At 41.6% G+C, this 19,243-nt stretch overlaps 1 protein-coding gene and 2 long non-coding RNA genes across 6 annotated transcripts; all 3 read left to right on the forward strand.

The window, feature by feature from the left end:
* The first annotated feature begins 4 nt into the window (after window positions 1–4).
* On the forward strand, window positions 5–1,785 carry LOC116367807 (uncharacterized). The gene is made up of 3 exons (XR_004208453.1): window positions 5–21; window positions 838–975; window positions 1,755–1,785. It is a non-coding gene; the product is annotated as an uncharacterized LOC116367807 (long non-coding RNA).
* LOC116367806 (uncharacterized) lies at window positions 1,781–2,161 on the forward strand. Its single transcript, XR_004208452.1, has 2 exons — window positions 1,781–1,861; window positions 1,957–2,161. It is a non-coding gene; the product is annotated as an uncharacterized LOC116367806 (long non-coding RNA).
* An 8,865-nt stretch (window positions 2,162–11,026) lies between these two features.
* On the forward strand, window positions 11,027–17,965 carry LOC116367805 (L-rhamnose-binding lectin CSL2). Of its 4 annotated transcripts, none has more exons than XM_031818985.1 (10): window positions 11,027–11,179; window positions 13,146–13,248; window positions 13,566–13,601; window positions 15,188–15,259; window positions 15,340–15,475; window positions 15,676–15,785; window positions 15,922–15,966; window positions 17,214–17,352; window positions 17,472–17,599; window positions 17,673–17,965. In XM_031818985.1, exons 2-9 carry the CDS (start codon window positions 13,218–13,220, stop codon window positions 17,575–17,577), a joined length of 675 nt encoding a protein of 224 aa, XP_031674845.1. In that variant the 5' UTR covers window positions 11,027–11,179; window positions 13,146–13,217; the 3' UTR covers window positions 17,578–17,599; window positions 17,673–17,965. The 4 variants fall into 4 exon arrangements, with proteins under 4 accessions (XP_031674845.1, XP_031674844.1, XP_031674847.1 ...); XM_031818984.1 differs by having other exon boundaries at window positions 17,472–17,579; XM_031818987.1 differs by having other exon boundaries at window positions 15,206–15,259; window positions 17,472–17,579.
* Window positions 17,966–19,243: the final 1,278 nt, after the last annotated feature.

Raw genomic sequence — 19,243 nt, forward strand, 5'->3', positions numbered from 1 at the left:
CTGCTGTTCTACTAGAATGTGGTAAGGCTCTGCTGTTCTACTATAATGTGGTAAGGCTCTGATGATCTACTAGAATGTGGTAAGCTCTGCCTGTCTACTAGAATGTGGTAAGGCTCTGCTGCTCTACTAGAATGTGGTAAGGCTCTGATGCTCTACGAGAATGTGGTAAGGCTCTGATGTTCTACTAGAATGTGGTAAGGCTCTGATGCTCTACGAGAATGTGGTAAGGTCTGATGCTCTACTAGAATGTGGTAAGTGATCTGATGTTCTATTAGAATGGGTAAGCTCTGCTGTTCTACTAGAATGTGGTAAGTTCTGATGTTCTATTAGAATGTGGTAAGGCTCTGATGTTCTATTAGAATGTGGTAAGTCTCCGATGTTCTACTAGAATGTGGTAAGGTTCTGATGTTCTACTAAATGTGGTAAGGCTCTGATGTTCTATTAGAATGTGGTAAGGCTCTGATGTTCTACTAGAATGTGGTAAGGCTCTGAGTTCTACTAGAATGTGGTAAGGCTCTGATGTTCTATTAGAATGTGGTAAGGCTCTGATGTTCTACTAGAATGTGGTAAGGCTTTGATGCTCTACTAGAATGTGTAATGCTCTGATGTTCTATTAGAATGTGGTAAGGCTCTGATGCTCTACTAGAATGTGGTAAGGCTCTAATGTTCTAGAATGTGGTAAGCTTGTCAACACTCTGCTATACAATATTTATCCTCTCATATGATGATATATAATTATATAATAGCATAGTAGAGCAGTATTTATACAGTTTATATTACCATCACTAGAACACACCAAAGACATCCAGTCTTACCACTCCTCCTCATCTCCCTCAGATGAAGGAACGATCCAGATCTACAGTGCCAACTATGGCCGCCGTGACCAGCTAGTGTGTTCCTTTAATCGCCCGCTAACCAACTAGCCAACACCAACTGTCTCAGCCAATCCATAACCACCAGTAAGGTGGCAGAGAGGTATTGTACCTGCAGTGTGTACTATTAGAAACGCATGACTGTAGTGTTAACCTGTACTGTAGAAACATGACTGTAGTGTTAACCTGGACTGTAGAAACATGACTGTAGTGTTAACCTGTACTGTAGAAACATGACTGTAGTGTTAACCTGTACTGTAGAAACATGAATGTAGTGTTAACCTGGACTGTAGTGTTAACCTGTACTGTAGAAACATGACTAGTGTTAACCTGTACTGTAGAAACATGACTAGTGTTAACCTGTACTGTAGAAACATGAATAGTGTTAACCTGTACTGTAGAAACATGAATAGTGTTAACCTGTACTGTAGAAACATGACTGTAGTGTTAACTGTACTGTAGTGTTAACCTGTACTGTAGAATCATGACTGTAGAGTTAACCTGGAATGTAGTGTTAACCTGGACTGTAGTGTTAACCTGTACTGTAGAAACATGACTGTAGCGTTAACCTGGACTGTAGAAACATGACTGTAGTGTTAACCTGTACTGTAGAAACATGACTGTAGTGTTAACCTGTACTGTAGAAACAAGACTGTAGCGTTAACCTGGACTGTAGTGTTAACCTGTACTGTAGTGTTAACCTGTACTGTAGAAACATGACTGTAGTGTTAACCTGTACTGTAGAAACAAGACTGTAGTGTTAACCTGTACTGTAGAAACATGACTGTAGTATTAACCTGTACTGTAGAAACATGACTGTAGTGTTAACCTGTACTGTAGAAACATGACTGTAGTGTTAACCTGTACCTGTCGTTGACACAGGTGTAATGGGAAGAGCCAGTGTGACGTCCGGCGTCCAACTCTCTGTATGGAGATCCCTGTGTAGGAACCTACAAGTACCTGGATGTGGCTTACACCTGTGGCTAAATGTGAGGCACGCATGCATACGGTAATGCGCACACACACACACACACACACACGACTGGGAAGTAGGAAACTGGGGCTGACCGTTTTTGTCTTGCAGGAGATCTTCTCTGAGGAACATAGACCAGAGAGACCACTTGGATATCTTCCTCTTCATTGGGCGGATTTGTATTTCTTTCCTGTCTTCTCTCCTCTGAAGTCTCAATTGAGTGTAAAATCGATGTAAATTCTATGTAAATTCAAAATGTGTAAATCCCATTGATTGTGTATTTCATCAGGCATAATTTGTGTGTAATAAAACCATAATGATGCCCCTCTTGTGCTGCAGCAATGCACGGTCAGGAGGAAGCATGGAGAAGTTAACATTAACCCCAAAATAAACAATTCTTGAAATAACACTGACATAATACTTTGTGCATTTTGTGTACTAAAGTATTTCTTCAAAACAATGTTGATTTTCTGAACTGCAGGGGTTGGTCTGATTTGAACTAAGAACTGTGGTGGTTGGTCTGATTTGAACTAAGAACTGTGGTGGTGGTCTGATTTAGACTAAGAACTGTGGTGGTTGGTCTGATTTTAACTAAGAATTGTGGTGGTTGGTCTGATTTAACTAAGAACTGTGGTGGTTGGTCTGATTTTAACTAAGAACTGTGGTGGTTGGTCTGATTTGAACTAAGAACTGTGGTGGTTGGTCTGATTTTGACTAAGAACTGTGGTGGTTGGTCTGATTTTAACTAAGAACTGTGGTGGTTGGTCTGATTTTAACTAAGAACTGTGGTGGTTGGTCTGATTTTAACTAAGAACTGTGGTGGTTGGTCTAATTTTAACTAAGAACTGTGGTGGTTGGTCTGAATTAAACTAAGCAGCATAAAGACAAGACTTGGACTTTTGTTCAATATTATGAAACATGTCCTTACACACTAAATACTTTATTTGAATCCACAAATGATATTACACCAAGAAGGATTAAAACATTTGAAGGTCTTGGATACATGGTTTATGTTGGGGCAAACAAACACGAGCACCAGTCTTCATATTTTCGAGGCATGCTGGTGGCTGCATCATGTTGTGGGTATGCTTGTTATCGGCAATAGGATAAAAATTCAAATGGAATAGAGCTAAACACAGGCAAAATCCTAGAGGAAAACCTGGTTTAGTCTGCTTCCAACAGACACTGGGAGACAAATTCACCTTTCAGCAGGACAATAACCTCAAACACAATATACACTGCAGTTACTTAGTTTTGGCTTAAATCAACTCGAAAATAAGGCAAGACTTAAATGGCTGTCTAGTAATGGCCAACAACCAACTTGACAGAGCTTGAAGAATTTAAATAATGTGCAAGTTCGTTCAGTCCAGGTGTGCTGTTAGACCCAGAAAGGTTCACAGCTGTAATCACTGACAAAGGTGATTCTAACATGTATTGACTCAGGGGTTTGAATACTTATCTAAATAAGATATTTCTATATTCATTTTCAATACATTTGCAAAAAATGTATTAAATTTGTAGATGGTGCGACTTATGTCGTCATCCATTTTGAATTCAGGCTGTAACACAAAGTGGAGTAAGTCTAGGTGTATGAATGCTTTCTGAAGGCACTCTACACACAGACCTGAGTTATTGTAGTATCTGTCACTACCTCACTGTCCAACCCAGCAGCATGAACAGAAGAGAAATGTTCAACTCTTCCAGTTGTCCATTAAGAATTTACCAGGACCTGGCGTCCAAGAAGATGTAGTCTACACATACAAAAAAAGCAGTGGGGTGCTCATATTTACAGTAGTCAAAATAAATAATAAACTGGGTGGTTCGAGCCCTGAAAGCTGATTGGCTGACAGCCATGGTATATCACACCGTACTGCTATAACTACGTTGGTAATTAGTTTATAATAGCATTAAGGCACCTCGAGAGTTTGATATATGGCCAATATACCACAGCTAAGGGGCTGTGTTCAGGCACTCTGTGTCGCGCATAAGAACAGCCCTTAGCTGTGGTATATTGGCCATATACTACACCTCAGGCCTTATTGCTCAAATCTACAGTACCAAAGGTTGGACACATCTACTCAAGGGTTTTTATTTGGACTATATTCAACATTGTAGAATAATAGTGAAGATATCAAAACTATGAAATAACACACATGAATCATGTAGTAACCAAAAAAGTGTTACATCAAAATATATTTTAGATTCTTCAAAAGTAGCCATCCTTTGCCTTGACAGCTTTGCATACTCTTGGGATTCTCTCAACTGGCTTCATCTGGAATGCTTTTCCAACAGTCTTCCCTTCACAAAACCTGGGGTATAACAACAAAGCCAAAACACAGGGATATTGGAGGGTAAATTATTCAATGTAAACAGGCAATAAACATAATTTCACGCATCTCCTTCAACTCACAAAAGGAAACGGTATACCAAGAACATTAGATGGTGATAAATCAACATTTTGTAACAGAGGACAATTACTGTGAAAGTGGGTGTTCATCTGAATCAGTGAAAGCTCTTCCCCTAAATCTGACTTGACTGACTTGACTAGTTAAATAAAGGTTCAAAAAATAAAAAATGAGAGGAAAGAGGGATTAGACGGAGATGTCAAAAACGAGACCCGTAAGTATCGGAGCCAACTGTTTCCATTGTTTCAGTCAGCTCCATTCATTGGGACTTCAATTTGGCTTCCAATGCCGATATACTTCCTGGATAATCTTCAATTTGATGACTTCACTGTCTAATCCTTCTTAATCTCATTCTAGCTGTGTAACCAGAAAGTTTGGGGACAACCCAAAGGCAAAAATACAATCTGTTTTCCATTTGAATCATTGATTGATTTATGTAACTTAAATCAGGCAAAATGTGACTGATCCATGTTCAAATTGTATTGTAAAAAAACATTAAGAAATGAAGTCTTAATAGATTTCCCATCCACTGTGTCATTGTCTTGTGTCTGATCAGGGTCTTCCAGTAAATGTCCTTAATGGAGGTGATTTTGACAGCAAATTAAAATCATTGATAAGGAAAAAGGCAACCGATGAAAGCTACATTGCTCAGGAGAAGGGAATATTAACGTTATCATTTGCTCATTCTCCATTAGTCGCAATGTGACTGGTAATACAAAAAGTTAATAACATTTCAATGTAGCTTCCACACACACATACATTACTCAGACTAAAACTCACCCAGGTAAGTAGATCATCTAAGTTTAGAGTTGATCATGAGGTTGAAGCCAGAGGATTTATTTTGGTGAGTTCAAGACTACTTACTAAGTCACAAAATCTGAACCCAAATTCAATATCGCATCAAAAACTATTTATAGTAATAGGTTAATCAATATTTATTGATACTAATAAATGCTGATTAAATAACCCTGAAACATTTATCAATAAAATCTATTTCTAAAGCACTTTTTACATCAGCTGATGTCACAAGCAGAACAGTTGAAACTGGAGGAGCAGCAGCACGACCAGGTGGACAGCCAGGAGTCATCAGGCCAGGTAGTCCTGAGGCATGCTTCTAGGGCTCAGGTCCTCTTGAGAGAGGAGTGAAAGAGAGACAAAGAAATTAATGACTGAAAGTAGCCTATACCATTTTATACAGGGGTTTTCAAACTTTGTGCCCAAGGACCCCCACTCAGGCAAACCGGCAACCCAGGGATCCCCATCATACTGTATATTTTTGACCTCCCCACAGTTCATTGGAAGAGGAAGTATACACTTGAACAGCCATATAGCTAGAAGGGTAAAGTAGAATATGTTGTTTTATGAATGACATTTTCTGCAATTCTACACATTTTCTCATTGAGCAGAGAAAAATGTTGCAGTTTTAAAGATATATCCTGCAATTCTATGCATTCTGCCATGGCTAATGCTGTGTTCCTCTGCTCAAGCATAACACAATCAAGAAGCATGTGCCCTGAATGCCTGTTTTTTGTATTTCTGATTCGCCCTGACCGTGGAGCTTTCATTGGATTGTTCCTTCTCAAAGATGGTATTATTCAAAATATATTAAGTTCAATATTGTTTCTGAATTCTTTCTATCTGGTTTTGGTCGTTTAAGTTGACAAACTGTTTTTCCATCCGGAAAATGACCATTTAAAATGTCCCACCTACGAATTTACAGAATAACCACAACAACAAAAAAAGGCTCCCTTGTAATTAGCCCCAATGACTAATTTCTTCCAAACTAAAAGGATAGTTTGAGATTTTGGCAATGAGGCTATTATTTACTTCCCCAGAGTTGGATGAACAGGAACAGCTAGCATGCTAATTGTTCCTGTAGACTTCAGTTATAACACTAGTTGACTCATAAAATGACCTCGAAATCCAATAGGTCAAATTAAATTTGTCACATACACATTTAGCAGATGTTATTGCAGATGTAGCGAAATGCTTGTGTTTCTAGCTCCAACAGTGCAGTCAAATCTAACAAGTAATATCTAACAATACCCACAATCTAAAGTAAGGAATGGAAGGAATGGAATTTAAGAATATAGAAATATTTGGACGAGCAATGTCAGAGCGGCATAGACTAAGATACAGTAGAATAGGATAGAATACAGTATACACGCACACACACGAGATGAGTAATGTAAAACGTCAAACAATATTAAAGTGACTAGTATTCCAATTATTAAAGTGGCCAGTGATTTCAAGTCTATGTATATAGGGCAGCAGCCTCTAATGTGCTAGTGATGGCTATTTAACAGTCTGATGGCCTTGAGACAGAAAAACTCTTTCTGTCTCTTGGTCCCAGCTTTGATGCACCTGTACTGACCTACTCTTCTGGATGATAGCGGGGTGAAAATGCAGTGGCTCGGGTGGTTGTTGTCCTTGATGATCTTTTTGGTCTTCCTGTGACATCGGGTGCTGTAGGTGGCCTGGAGGGCAGGTAGTTTGACCCCGGTGATAAGGTGGCCAGACCTCACCACCCTGACTCCAACGACTCCAATTTTGTTAGACTTCTTCTTCGCTTGAGCTGTACAGTTTATGATCATTGCAATAAATAATACTAAGTCCACCTTTTTAACATGTAGCATTTTACTATCCCTTGGTTGATGAGAAGCCTTCAAATCAAATCAAATCAAATTTATTTATATAGCCCTTCGTACATCAGCTGATATCTCAAAGTGCTGTACAGAAACCCAGCCTAAAACCCCAAACAGCAAGCAATGCAGGTGTAGAAGCACGGTGGCTAGGAAAAACTCCCTAGAAAGGCCAAAACCTAGGAAGAAACCTAGAGAGGAACCAGGCTATGTGGGGTGGCCAGTCCTCTTCTGGCTGTGCCGGGTGGAGATTATAACAGAACATGGCCAAGATGTTCAAATGTTCATAAATGACCAGCATGGTCGTATAATAATAAGGCAGAACAGTTGAAACTGGAGCAGCAACACAGTCAGATGGACTGGGGACAGCAAGGAGTCATCATGTCAGGTAGTCCTGGGGCATGGTCCTATGGCTCAGGTCCTCCGAGAGAGAGAAAAAAAAGAGAGAATTAGAGAGAGCATATGTGGGGTGGCCAGTCCTCTTCTGGCTGTGCCGGGTGGAGATTAAAACAGAACATGGCCAAGATGTTCAAATGTTCATAAATGATCAGCATGTTCGAATAATAAGAAGGCAGAACAGTTGAAACTGGAGCAGCAGCACGGCCAGGTGGACTGGGGACAGCAAGGAGTCATCATGTCAGGTAATCCTGGGGCATGGTCCTAGGGCTCAGGTCCTCCGAGAGAGAGAAGGAGAGAATTAGAGAACGCACACTTAGATTCACATAGGACACCGAATAGGACAGGAGAAGTACTCCAGATATAACAAACTGACCCTAGCCCCCCGACACATAAACTACTGCAGCATAAATACTGGAGGCTGAGACAGGAGGGGTCAGGAGACACTGTGGACCCATCCGAGGACACCCCCAGACAGGGCCAAACAGGAAGGATATAACCCCACCCACTTTGCCAAAGCACAGCCCCCACACCACTAGAGGGATATCTTCAACCACCAACTTACCATCCTGAGACAGGGCCGAGTATAGCCCACAAAGATCTCCGCCATGGCACAACCCAAGGGGGGGCGCCAACCCAGACAGGATGACCACATCAGTGAATCAACCCACTCACTGGTCTTGGTGGCTCTACTACCATTGCTTATTCCCCGCCACTCATTCCTTCCAATTTTCTCAACACCTCCAGATAGGAGACTGGACACTCCTTACCCTTGCCACCTCATTCTCCAAGAATTCAGGCACATGTTCACCTCCACATTTGCAGCATTTCCCTTCATCTGGTATACGATATTCTTCCCTTCTGCACACACTTGACAGATCTTTTACATTCATGACACTGAAGAGGCTTGTGCACAAAAGCTCTTCAGGGTATCTCATGAATCCTAACTTTATATGAGAAGGGAGAGACTCTTCATCAAAGAACAGTAGCATGGATGAAGTGAACTTCTTTTCTCCGTCCACCATACAGGTCAATCGGCGTGCACCAACAACTCCATCTATGTCTTCCGTTATATCTTCTGCCTTTATTTCTTGCTCCACCCAATAAATAACCCCCTTGATAGCCTCCCTGCTACAAAAATCCATGCAGGAAACATTCCAATTTGATCTTTTTGAGTCTTAACACCAGTGGCGATTTTAGCATGTGAATCTTAGTGAAGCAAAAAATATTATTTCTTAAAGTGGGTGCATGCCAGTAAAGCAACTACACAACAACACTAAACAATACATGAATTGCCCTAGGATGGTGACAAACGGTGCCCACAAACTGTTAGGGCCTACATAAAGCTGTCCCAACAGCAGAGTCCCAACACCTTACCACTGTTACACCTGGCTTTCAGCAGAGCCATGTAGGGCAGTGAAACAGTTAATTCAGCCTCATTTAGTGCCTTAAAAAAAACAAGCGCCACCACTACTATCAGTAGCACTGTCAGAGCTGTACAAAACAATTTAGTAAACAAGCACACACCGGCCAGGAACAATGTGTTTACAATACCACGTTGGTGAAAATAGACCAAATTATTAGGGTGAGGCACATGGGCTACTAACAGCTTACTACACAACATACACTTAGTATTACTTTCTTAGCTATAAGATAGATATCTCTCTGGCATCCTACAGTACATAATTTAGGAAGCAGCATAAGACCTTTTTGGACTCACTTGTTGTGATATGCTTGAACAGGAAAGTGGCGCGGCTGTCCTTGTGGACAAATTTTGTCATCAAAGAGAAAGATGACAGATTTACAATTCTGAGTTGAATGACCGTTCAAAATATATTTTCCCAGTTTGAGCTGTTTATTCCCGACTTCCCAGCTGCAACGCTTGCAGTTAGGCACTGTCACCAATTCCTTACAAACCACTCATTGTTGAATTTGCGATCTCCAAATTGTTGTGTAATGTTTATGTCCAATGGCCGATGAGCACCGATATGTTGTATCTATATTTCTCTTCATTATTTCACAATTAAGATTGTGAAAGTAAGATGTTGATATGATCAGTCCAATCAAAGATACTGTACCGACTAACCAGTGCCCCCGTACACTGGCTGAAATGTTGGATGTCTACCCTTTCTAAGGACTTAAGCTTGGCTATTGCGTAAGGACCCCATGAGTGACAGAACACTGAGCCAATCACGGCACAATGCTCCTATCTTCTGCTGTCCAGCCACACCACCACAGAAAGCACTGAGCTAGGCTGAAACACCTGCATTTTGGAGTTGCCTTACTCAAAAAAACGAGACCATGGCTGCATTCCAAACACTTAAAAGACATACCCTATCCCCCAGCCCTCAAATTAAGTGGGCAGTTCTGATGAGGTATCATGACGTCTGATGAGTATACACTTGCAGGGCAAAGGGCGAGGGAGGAAGGAATTATTTTTAAATGGACCGCCTCTGCCTGGAAATTCATCAGCTGTTCATCCCGCAATGATTGTGTTTTCAGCCACCGGTAGCTTGTGGGTGCTTTATATGATTGCATGTCTACTTATATTAACTACATAATTATTAATATACACCTACTGTATGATAGCTTGCAAATTAATTCGCTAACTAACATTAGCCTGCTTAGCTACTTCTGAAGGAGGAAAATGTTTTATTTCTACAATTTCCAAAAGCTAACCAAACAAAAACTTGTGTTTGTGCATTAGTAGCACAATTTCCAACTTAATTACATTCGTTTTTACTTACACTTGTATGTTGACTCCATATTGACGTTGAGGTTAAGTTCAGGCTTAAGTTTAGGTCAAGTTTACAAATTGAACTATGGGGCTTTTCAGGCTCCGAAGTGAACACTCGCAAACTCCATTAAAAAACGAGGGCTGATGGGCTTGCGTTGCAAACTTCCCTTGCTTGGCTAATCATTTGGACCAAAGACAAACAAAGCAGAGGGGATTCCCCCAAGAGCCGAGGGCTGTCTACTTTGAGTTTGAACCACAGCCCATGTTTGTATGCAGCTTTATTAACTCAATATATATATTTTTACATTGTTTCAAACTGACATGTGACACGTATTAATGCCAAAATAACATGCAAAACAGGCAAGCCCCCCCCAAAAAAATATTTATACATTTGTTAGTAAAAATGTTGGTCTCAGAGCCCCACCTGCCCTGAATGACGGGTCGCCACTGCTCAACACACAGCTTATTCTGCTCCACAGACATAAACAAAAATAAGACCACTTCTTGTGACTCTCACCGACTCCACACTTTCTTCCAACACATTCCAGATTTTCCTGGAGACATTGAACGGATTTCCCAAGTAGCATTCATCCAAAACCCTGACTAGGACCAAAAACGAGTCTAGTGGTTCCCTATTTTCCAACATAGCTTCACTTTTCTTGTTTACCTTTTTCTTCGCCACTGTAACCCACTCATTCTCACTTTCTGTACTATTAGCTTCACTCGACTCACTAGTAGTGTCAAACAAAACCCCAGTTTCCTCCATCTTCCGACAGTAATTCTCCCCGTTCATTGAACAACAAAAGGTTGCTAACCCTCTTTTAGGATTTGACAAATTAGGTAAATATTACCATACCAATAAAGTTTGATTGGATGATTACGGGCCCAGTGATGTAAGCATGGTGTGTACAATTCTCCATCCGACCAAATTTGGGGCACCCAGCTCAATGCCGGGAGGCGGCCTGGTTCAAAACGAAGGCAATCAACGCTTACCGGGTTCATCCGGGGCGCAGGCCAGGGGCATTAATAGAATTCCCGTAAAGCAAAATCGTCCCACGGCTGAATGTAATTAGGGACGTCTGCCATAGGATATATAATCATTAATACCTGAGCACGCTCCTTTCAGAAACGCAGGAGAAACAAGCCAGCTCAGGGTGAGATAAGCAAACAATACAAACAACTTGAAACAATCAAAGTGTACACGTGTAATTGGTCCAATAAAGAAACAACAAAGGACATAGCAAATGGCGTAAATTATGTAAATCTATGGTAACTGGCGACTGTACTATTGAAATGAAAAACCAATATAATGCTGTCTTGCGATTAAATCACATATGGTGTAGTCATCTATGTGAATATGGGAAGACTTGCGCATGAAAACGTTGTTAAATTCAGTGCTTAATTGGTAGGTTCCGGAACAAAAAGTGGGCGCGAGAAGGGGGTGACCTGGGGAATTCTGAGGTACCGGAACGCATGAAGGCGTATCACTTTTATAATAAATCATTGTATGCATATCATCGCATTGCAGCCTGGTCTCAGACTATACGTAGTAAAAGTAAATCTGGAACACTCAGTTTAGAATGATTCAGCATGGTTACTTAAGACAAAATGTAAGCATGGTGGTTGGTAAGGGTGGGTGTATAAGGCAAATTTCTAGCAACCCTAAGGTGACGAGTTTGAAACAACATTGACACTTTAGCTAATAATACATTTTCAACTACTGGCTACTTTTTAGCTACTTTGCAACTACTTAGCATGTTAGGTAACACATCCCCTAACCCTTTTAGTGAACCCTTTTAGCTAACCTTAACCCCTTAGCTCCTAAACGTAACGCCTAGCTAACGTTATCAAGCTATATGACGTTAGCTGCCTACCTCCTATCTAGAATTGTAACATTTGATTACTTTTGCAAATTTGTAACATAATATTAATTTTAATTTGTAATGTTTCATACAAAATGGCTGGATGTTCTCAAATGAATTCATACTGTATGAAATGTGATTTATGGATTTAAGTATAGAATAATACAAAATGTTCTGAGAACAGATTGTGCATGTGTATAGTGGCATAGAGTAGAACTACACACACGGGGTAACTTTTTTTGTAGCCTAGGGTCTGGGAAAAATGTGGCCTTTTATATAAATACATTGACTGCAATTCTGCATAATTTTACATGACTGACTTTGGCAGAATCTTTAATAGTGCACACATGATCACAATGACGGGCTACTTTGAAACTGACAAACCGACACTGAGCTCAATAAAAACCACCTTGTCTTGAATCCATCAATAGCCTTGGCCTAGGTGTGTGGAGATGCATATATTGTAGGCTACAATATGAGGACGAAGTTAGTCTAGAAATGGTGTTTTGGCACAACATATCGGACATCCCCGGGCAAGAGTACTGCGTATCATTCGGCAAGTTAGTGACACTGAAATAGTTACCAGTGTCACTGACTCACCCAATGATGGGCAGTACTCTCACCGGAGATGTCCGACATGTTCCTGCCAAAAGACCATCTCTCTCGTTTTTACATTGTACAACAATATTTGGAAGCTGATCAAATATATTTTGGTAGCCAACCTGTCTTTTCCTGTGATTGTATTTGAAATATTGGGAATGGCCTGTATGGAAGAATTGCCAATGAGGCAACTCGAATTAACTTTGATATATTTTTATTATAATATTCACATTGGGGAAAGGGAAGATAAAAATTGAATTCTGGGAGAGGTACTGAGTCTGGCAAAGGTTCCCAACGAAAGTCTAAAACGGGAAGGTGCTAGCCGGCTAAAATTAAGCACTGGTTAATTAGATTGTCTCCCGTGGAGAATTAACTAAACTTTTTACTGAAAATGTATTACGTGACATAATCACAGGTAGATTGACACCCAGAGAAAATAAAACCCAACGATAACTAAAATGGGCTTCATGCTGTGGTGATTGCGTAACGGGAGGACGGCACCATCACACAGTACATGTGGTTTGAGCTGGCCTGAGATTTTAGTTCTGTGTTGCCGAGTTGACTGCTAATCTGCTGTGCTTTGTGTTCCTGGTTGATGCTTTGTAAACAAGGATCTGTTCTTTGCAAGTATCAATAAATGTTAGGTGTATTTGTCCAGGTGACCATCTGTAACATCTTACTTGTTAGTACTACAACTGAACCAGCTACTACCACACCTGTACCCAGCATCATGCTCCTTGTCAGACTGACTGCGTTCACCTGTGAGTATACTGACTGACTTGTAACAAAATATGTATTTGAGGGCGTTTAAAATATACATTCCAGAAGTTTCTATATCAGTTTGTATTGAAAGTAATTGAAGTCCAATATCAACAGTATGACCCAGGTCTAATATTCAGCATCCTGTATTATCTGAGGACTAGGTGATGTCCCATGTCTGTCTATACGCAGTACCATACTATATACTGTACATTATTTATATACTTACTGTATATGCTGTACACTACTCTTCTGCAAAGAATTGCGATGAGACTGACCAAGGTTAGAAAAGCTGAACTAGCTGTGTGATGTTTTTCAGTGCTGGCTGCAGTTTGCTGTACACTACCAGCTGCAGGTACGTTGGTGATTGTTTGTGAGCGCATTTTCTTTTTACCAGGCAGTTATGCAACCCGTCACAGTGCTCTCGATGGTGCAACTGTAGAACCTTTTGAGGATCTGAGGACCCATGCCAAGTCTTTTTAGTCTGACTGTCTTGGTGTGCTTGGACCATGTTACTTTGTTGGTGATGTGGATGCTAAGGAACTTGAAGTTCTCAACCTGCTCCACTACAGCCCCGTCGATGAGAATGGGGGCGTGCTCAGTCCTCCTTTTCCTGTAGTCCACAATTATCTCCTTTGTCTTGATCACGTTGAGGGAGAGGTTGTTGTCTTGCACCACACGGTCAGGTCTCTGACCTCCCTATAGGCTGTCTCGTCGTCGTTGGTATCAGGCCTACCACTGTTGTCATCAGCTAACTTAATGATGGCGTTGGAGTCGTGCCTGGCCGTGCAGTCATGAGTAAACGGGGAGTACAGGATGGGACTGAGCACGCACCCCTGAGGGCCCACGTGTTGACGATCAGTGTGGCGGATGTTTTGTAAGCTTCCCTTACCACCTGGGTTGGCCTGTCAGGAAGAGCAGGATCCAGGTGCAGAGGGAGGTGTTTAGTCCCAGGGTCCTTAGCTTAGTGATGAGCTTTGAGGGCACTCTGGTGTTGAATGCTTAGCTGTAGTCAATGAATAGCATTCTCACATAGGTGTTCCTTTTGTCCAGGTGGGAAAGGGCAGTGTGGAGTGCAATCGAGATTGCATCTATGGACCTGTTTGCGCGGGGGGCTTTTTGGAGTGGGTCTTGGGTTTCTGGGATAAGGGTGTTCAGCCTTTCAAAGCACTTCATGGCTACAGATGTGAGTGCTATGGGTCGATAGTCATTTAGGCAGGTTAACTTAGTGTTCTTGGGCACTATGGTGGTCTGCATGAAGCATGTTGGTATTAAAGATTCAGTCAGGGACATGTTGAAAATGTGAGTGAAGACATTTGCCAGTTGGTCTGCGCATGTTTGAGTACTCGTCCTGGTAATCCGTCTGGTCCTGCGGCCTTGTGAATGTTGACCTGTTTAAAGGCTTCACTCTGTATTGACGCTTTGCATGTGTTTCGTCGGAGGGTATATACGACAATCTCGCAGGTGAAGAAGCTGGATGTGGTGGTCCCGGATTGGTGGTACACGTGGTTTGCGTTTGTGAGGCCGGTTGGACATATTGCCAAATTCTCTAAAACGGCGTTGGCGGCTGCTTATGGTAGAGAAATGAACATGAAATTCTGTGGCGACAGCTATGGTAGACATTCATGCCAATTGCACGCTCCCTCAACTTGAGACATCTGTGGTATTGTCTTGTGACAAAACTGCACATTTTATTGTTCCCAGTATAATGTGTACCTGTGTAATGAGCATGCTGTTTAATCAGCTTCTTGATTTGACGCATCTGTCAGGTGGCTGGATCATCTTGTCAGAGGAGAAATTCTTACTAAAAGGGATGTAAACACATTTTTAAAACATTTAATAGAAATAAGCTGTTTTGCATATGGAACACGTCTGGGATTTTTTATTTCTGCTCATGAAACATGGGACCAACACATTTGTTGCATTTTATTTTTTGTTCAGTGTATGTTTCTCACTCAGTGACGAGAGTGGTCACCTGTGACAATGGAGAAAATGTCCAGTTCCTGATCTGTGGTAAGAAAACACACATTCTATCCTGATGGTCTCTCCATAGTGCTGTCTGTTTCTTTACATTGTTTTTCTTGCCCTGCTAGATTCTGGAGTGATCTTCATTGAGAGAGCTCTGTATGGAAGGACTGACGGCACCACCTGCAAAGAAGGACGACCTGCCAACCAGCTGACCAACACACAATGTTCACAGACGGGCACCCTGGAGGTCCTCTCAAACAGGTACTCAGTCAGTGGGATTCAGAGGCACTTTGTTGAAAAGCACATTGCAGTATCAATGTGCCTTTTTTAAAGCCAATTTTCCTGATGTTCACAGTAAACACTGCAAATGTTTGCTTTAAATGTCAAGCGCTGCATGCTTGTTGACACCGTGTTTGATTAAATCCCAGCCATAGCTCATCTTACCTCCTAATATCCCCTAGGTGCAATGGGAAACAGGTGTGTGAAGTGAACACTGAAGTCTTCCGTACTTCTGACCCCTGTGTTGGAATCTACAAATACCTGGATACCACCTACACCTGCCTCCCAGCAAGTCAGTCTGTTTCTATGTATATTAATACAAAATACTAAACCAGGCTAATGTCTGCTATGAAAATGTATGTATTTTATTTATGTCTGCCCAGCAGTGGCCAGTGTGGTGTGTAATTCCTGTTTGTTTGTCTTGGCAGCACGCAGCATCACGTGTGAAGGCTCTGATGCTCTACTAGAATGTGGTGAGGCTCTGATGTTCAACTAGAATGTGGTGAAGCTCTGATGTTCTATTAGAATGTGGTGAGGCTCTGATGCCCTACTAGAATGTGGTGAGGCTCTGATGCCCTACGAGAATGTGGGGCAGGTCTGATGTTCAACTAGAATGTGGGGCAGGTCTGATGTTCAACTAGAATGTGGGGCAGGTCTGATGTTCTACTAGAATGTGGTGAGGCTCTGATGTTCTATTAGAATGTGGTGAGGCTCTGATGCCCTACGAGAATGTGGGGCAGGTCTGATGCTCTACTAGAATGTGGGGCAGGTCTGATGCTCTACTAGAATGTGGGGCAGGTCTGATGCTCTACTAGAAAGTGGTGAGGGTCTGATGCTCTACTAGAAAGTGGTGAGGGTCTGATGCTCTACTAGAAAGTGGTGAGGGTCTGATGCTCTACTAGAAAGTGGTGAGGGTCTGATGCTCTACTAGAAAGTGGTGAGGGTCTGATGCTCTACTAGAAAGTGGTGAGGGTCTGATGCTCTACTAGAAAGTGGTGAGGGTCTGATGCTCTACTAGAATGTGGTGAGGGTCTGATGCTCTACTAGAATGTGGTGAGGGTCTGATGCTCTACTAGAAAGTGGTGAGGGTCTGATGCTCTACTAGAATGTGGTGAGGCTCTATTTTTATACATTATTTTACCAAGTAAGTTGACTGAATACATTCTCATTTACAGCAATGACCTGGGGAATAGTTACAGGGTAGAGGAGGATGAATGAGCCAATTGTAAGCTGGGGATGATTAGGTGACCATGACGGTATGAGAGCCAGATTTGGGAATTTAGCCAGGACACCGGGGTTAACACCCCTACTCTTACGATATGTGCCATGGGCTCTTTAGTGACCAGAGAGTCAGGACACCCGTTTAACGTCCCATCGGAAAGACTGCACCCTACACAGGGCTATGGGATATTTTTTTAGACCAGAGCAAAGGGTGCCTCCTACTGGCCCTTCAACACCACCTCCAGCAGCATCTGGTCACACATTCAGGAACTCAACAGGACCAACCCTGCTTAGTTTCAGAAGCAAGCGAGCAGTGGGATGCAGGGTAGTATGCTGCTCTATTAGAATGTTGTAAGCTGGCCAACACTGCTGTACAGTATAGTCACATCTCATATGATGATATAGTAGAGCAGTATTATACACTGTTTATTACCATCACTTGTAAACCAAAGACATCCAGCCTTACCTTATCCCCTTTCTCCTTCCTCCTTTCCCTCAGATGAAGGTACGATCCAGATCCACAGTGCCAACTATGGCCGCCGTGACCAGCTAGTGTGTTCCTTTAATCTGCCCGCTAACCCACTAGCCAACACCAACTGCCTCAGCCAATCCATAACCACCAGCAAGGTGGCAAAGAGGTACTGAAACCTGCAGTGTACTATAGTTAACTTCTACCTGTAGAAATGCATGACTGTAGTGTTAACCTGTACTGTATAAACATGACTGTAGTGTTAACCTGTACCTGTCGTTGACACAGGTGTAATGGGAAGAGCCAGTGTGACGTCGCGGCGTCCAACTCTCTGTATGGAGATCCCTGTGTAGGAACCTACAAGTACCTGGATGTGGCTTACACCTGTGGCTAAATGTGAGGCATGCATGCATACGGTAATACACACACACACACACACACACACGACTGGGAAGTAGGAAACTGGGGCTGACCGTTTTTGTCTTGCAGGAGATCTTCTCTGAGGAACATAGACCAGAGAGACCACTTGGATATCTTCCTCTTCATTGGGCGGATTTGTATTTCTTTCCTGTCTTCTCTCCTCTGAAGTCTCATTTGAGTGTAAAATCAATGTAAATTCAAAATGTGTAAATCCCATTGATTGTGTATTTCATCAGGCATAATTTGTGTGTAATAAAACCATAATGATGCCCCTCTTGTGCTGCAGCAATGCACGGTCAGGAGGAAGCATGGAGAAGTTAAACATTAACCCCAAAAATAAACTATTCTTGAAATAACACTGACATAATACTTTGTGCATTTTGTGTACTAAAGTATTTCTTCAAAACAATGTTGATTTTCTGAACTGTGGTGGTTGGTCTGATTTTAACTAAGAACTGTGGTGGTTGGTCTGATTTTAACTAAGAACTGTGGTGGTTGGTCTGAATTTAACTAAGAACTGTGGTGGTTGGTCTGAATTAAACTAAGCAGCATAAAGACAAGACTTGGACTTTTGTTCAATATTATGAAACATGTCCTTACACACTAAATACTTTATTTGAATCCACAAATGATATTACACCAAGAAGGATTAAAACATTTGAAGGTCTTGGATACATGGTTTATGTTTGGGGCAAACAAAACACGAGCACCAGTCTTCATATTTTCGAGCATGCTGGTGGCTGCATCATGTTGTGGGTATGCTTGTTATCGGCAATAGGATAAAAATTCAAATGGAATAGAGCTAAACACAGGCAAAATCCTAGAGGAAAACCTGGTTTAGTCTGCTCCCAACAGACACTGGGAGACAAATTCACCTTTCAGCAGGACAATAACCTAAGACACAATATACACTGCAGTTACTTAGTTTTGGCTTAAATCAACTCGAAAATAAGGCAAGACTTAAATGGCTGTCTAGTAATGGCCAACAACCAACTTGACAGAGCTTGAAGAATTTAAATAATGTGCAAGTTTCGTTCAGTCCAGGTGTGCTGTTAGACCCAGAAAGGTTCACAGCTGTAATCACTGACAAAGGTTATTCTAACATGTATTGACTCAGGGGTTTGAATACTTATCTAAATGATATTTCTATATTTCATTTTCAATACATTTGCAAAAAATGTATTAAATGTGTAGATGGGTGCGACTTATTTCGTCATAGATTTTGAATTCAGGCTGTAACACAAAGTGGATTAAGTCGGTGTATGAATGCTTTCTGAAGGCACTCTACACACAGACCTGAGTTATTGTATCTGTCACTACCTCACTGTCCAACCCAGCAGCATGAACAGAAGAGAAATGTTAAACTCTTTCCAGTTGTCCATTAAGAATTTACCAGGACCTGGCGTCCAAAGAAGATGTAGTCTACACATACAAAAAAAGCAGTGGGGTGCTCATATTTACAGTAGTCAAAAATAAATAATAAACTGGGTGGTTCGAGCCCTGAAAGCTGATTGGCTGACAGCCATGGTATATCACACCGTACTGCTATAACTACGTTGGTAATTAGTTTATAATAGCATTAAGGCACCTCGAGAGTTTGATATATGGCCAATATACCACAGCTAAGGGCTGTGTTCAGG

Source organism: Oncorhynchus kisutch, unplaced genomic scaffold (assembly GCF_002021735.2).
Source record: "Oncorhynchus kisutch isolate 150728-3 unplaced genomic scaffold, Okis_V2 scaffold1760, whole genome shotgun sequence".
Taxonomy (NCBI): domain Eukaryota; kingdom Metazoa; phylum Chordata; class Actinopteri; order Salmoniformes; family Salmonidae; genus Oncorhynchus; species Oncorhynchus kisutch.

Coding starts and splice junctions, on each gene's coding strand:
- LOC116367805 (XM_031818985.1), top strand. CDS start 13,218: ATGCTCCTTGTCAGACTGACTGCGTTCACCT. Junction 15,476..15,675: donor CTGGAGGTCCTCTCAAACAG/GTACTCAGTCAG, acceptor AATATCCCCTAG/GTGCAATGGGAAACAGGTGT. Junction 15,786..15,921: donor CTACACCTGCCTCCCAGCAA/GTCAGTCTGTTT, acceptor TTGTCTTGGCAG/CACGCAGCATCACGTGTGAA.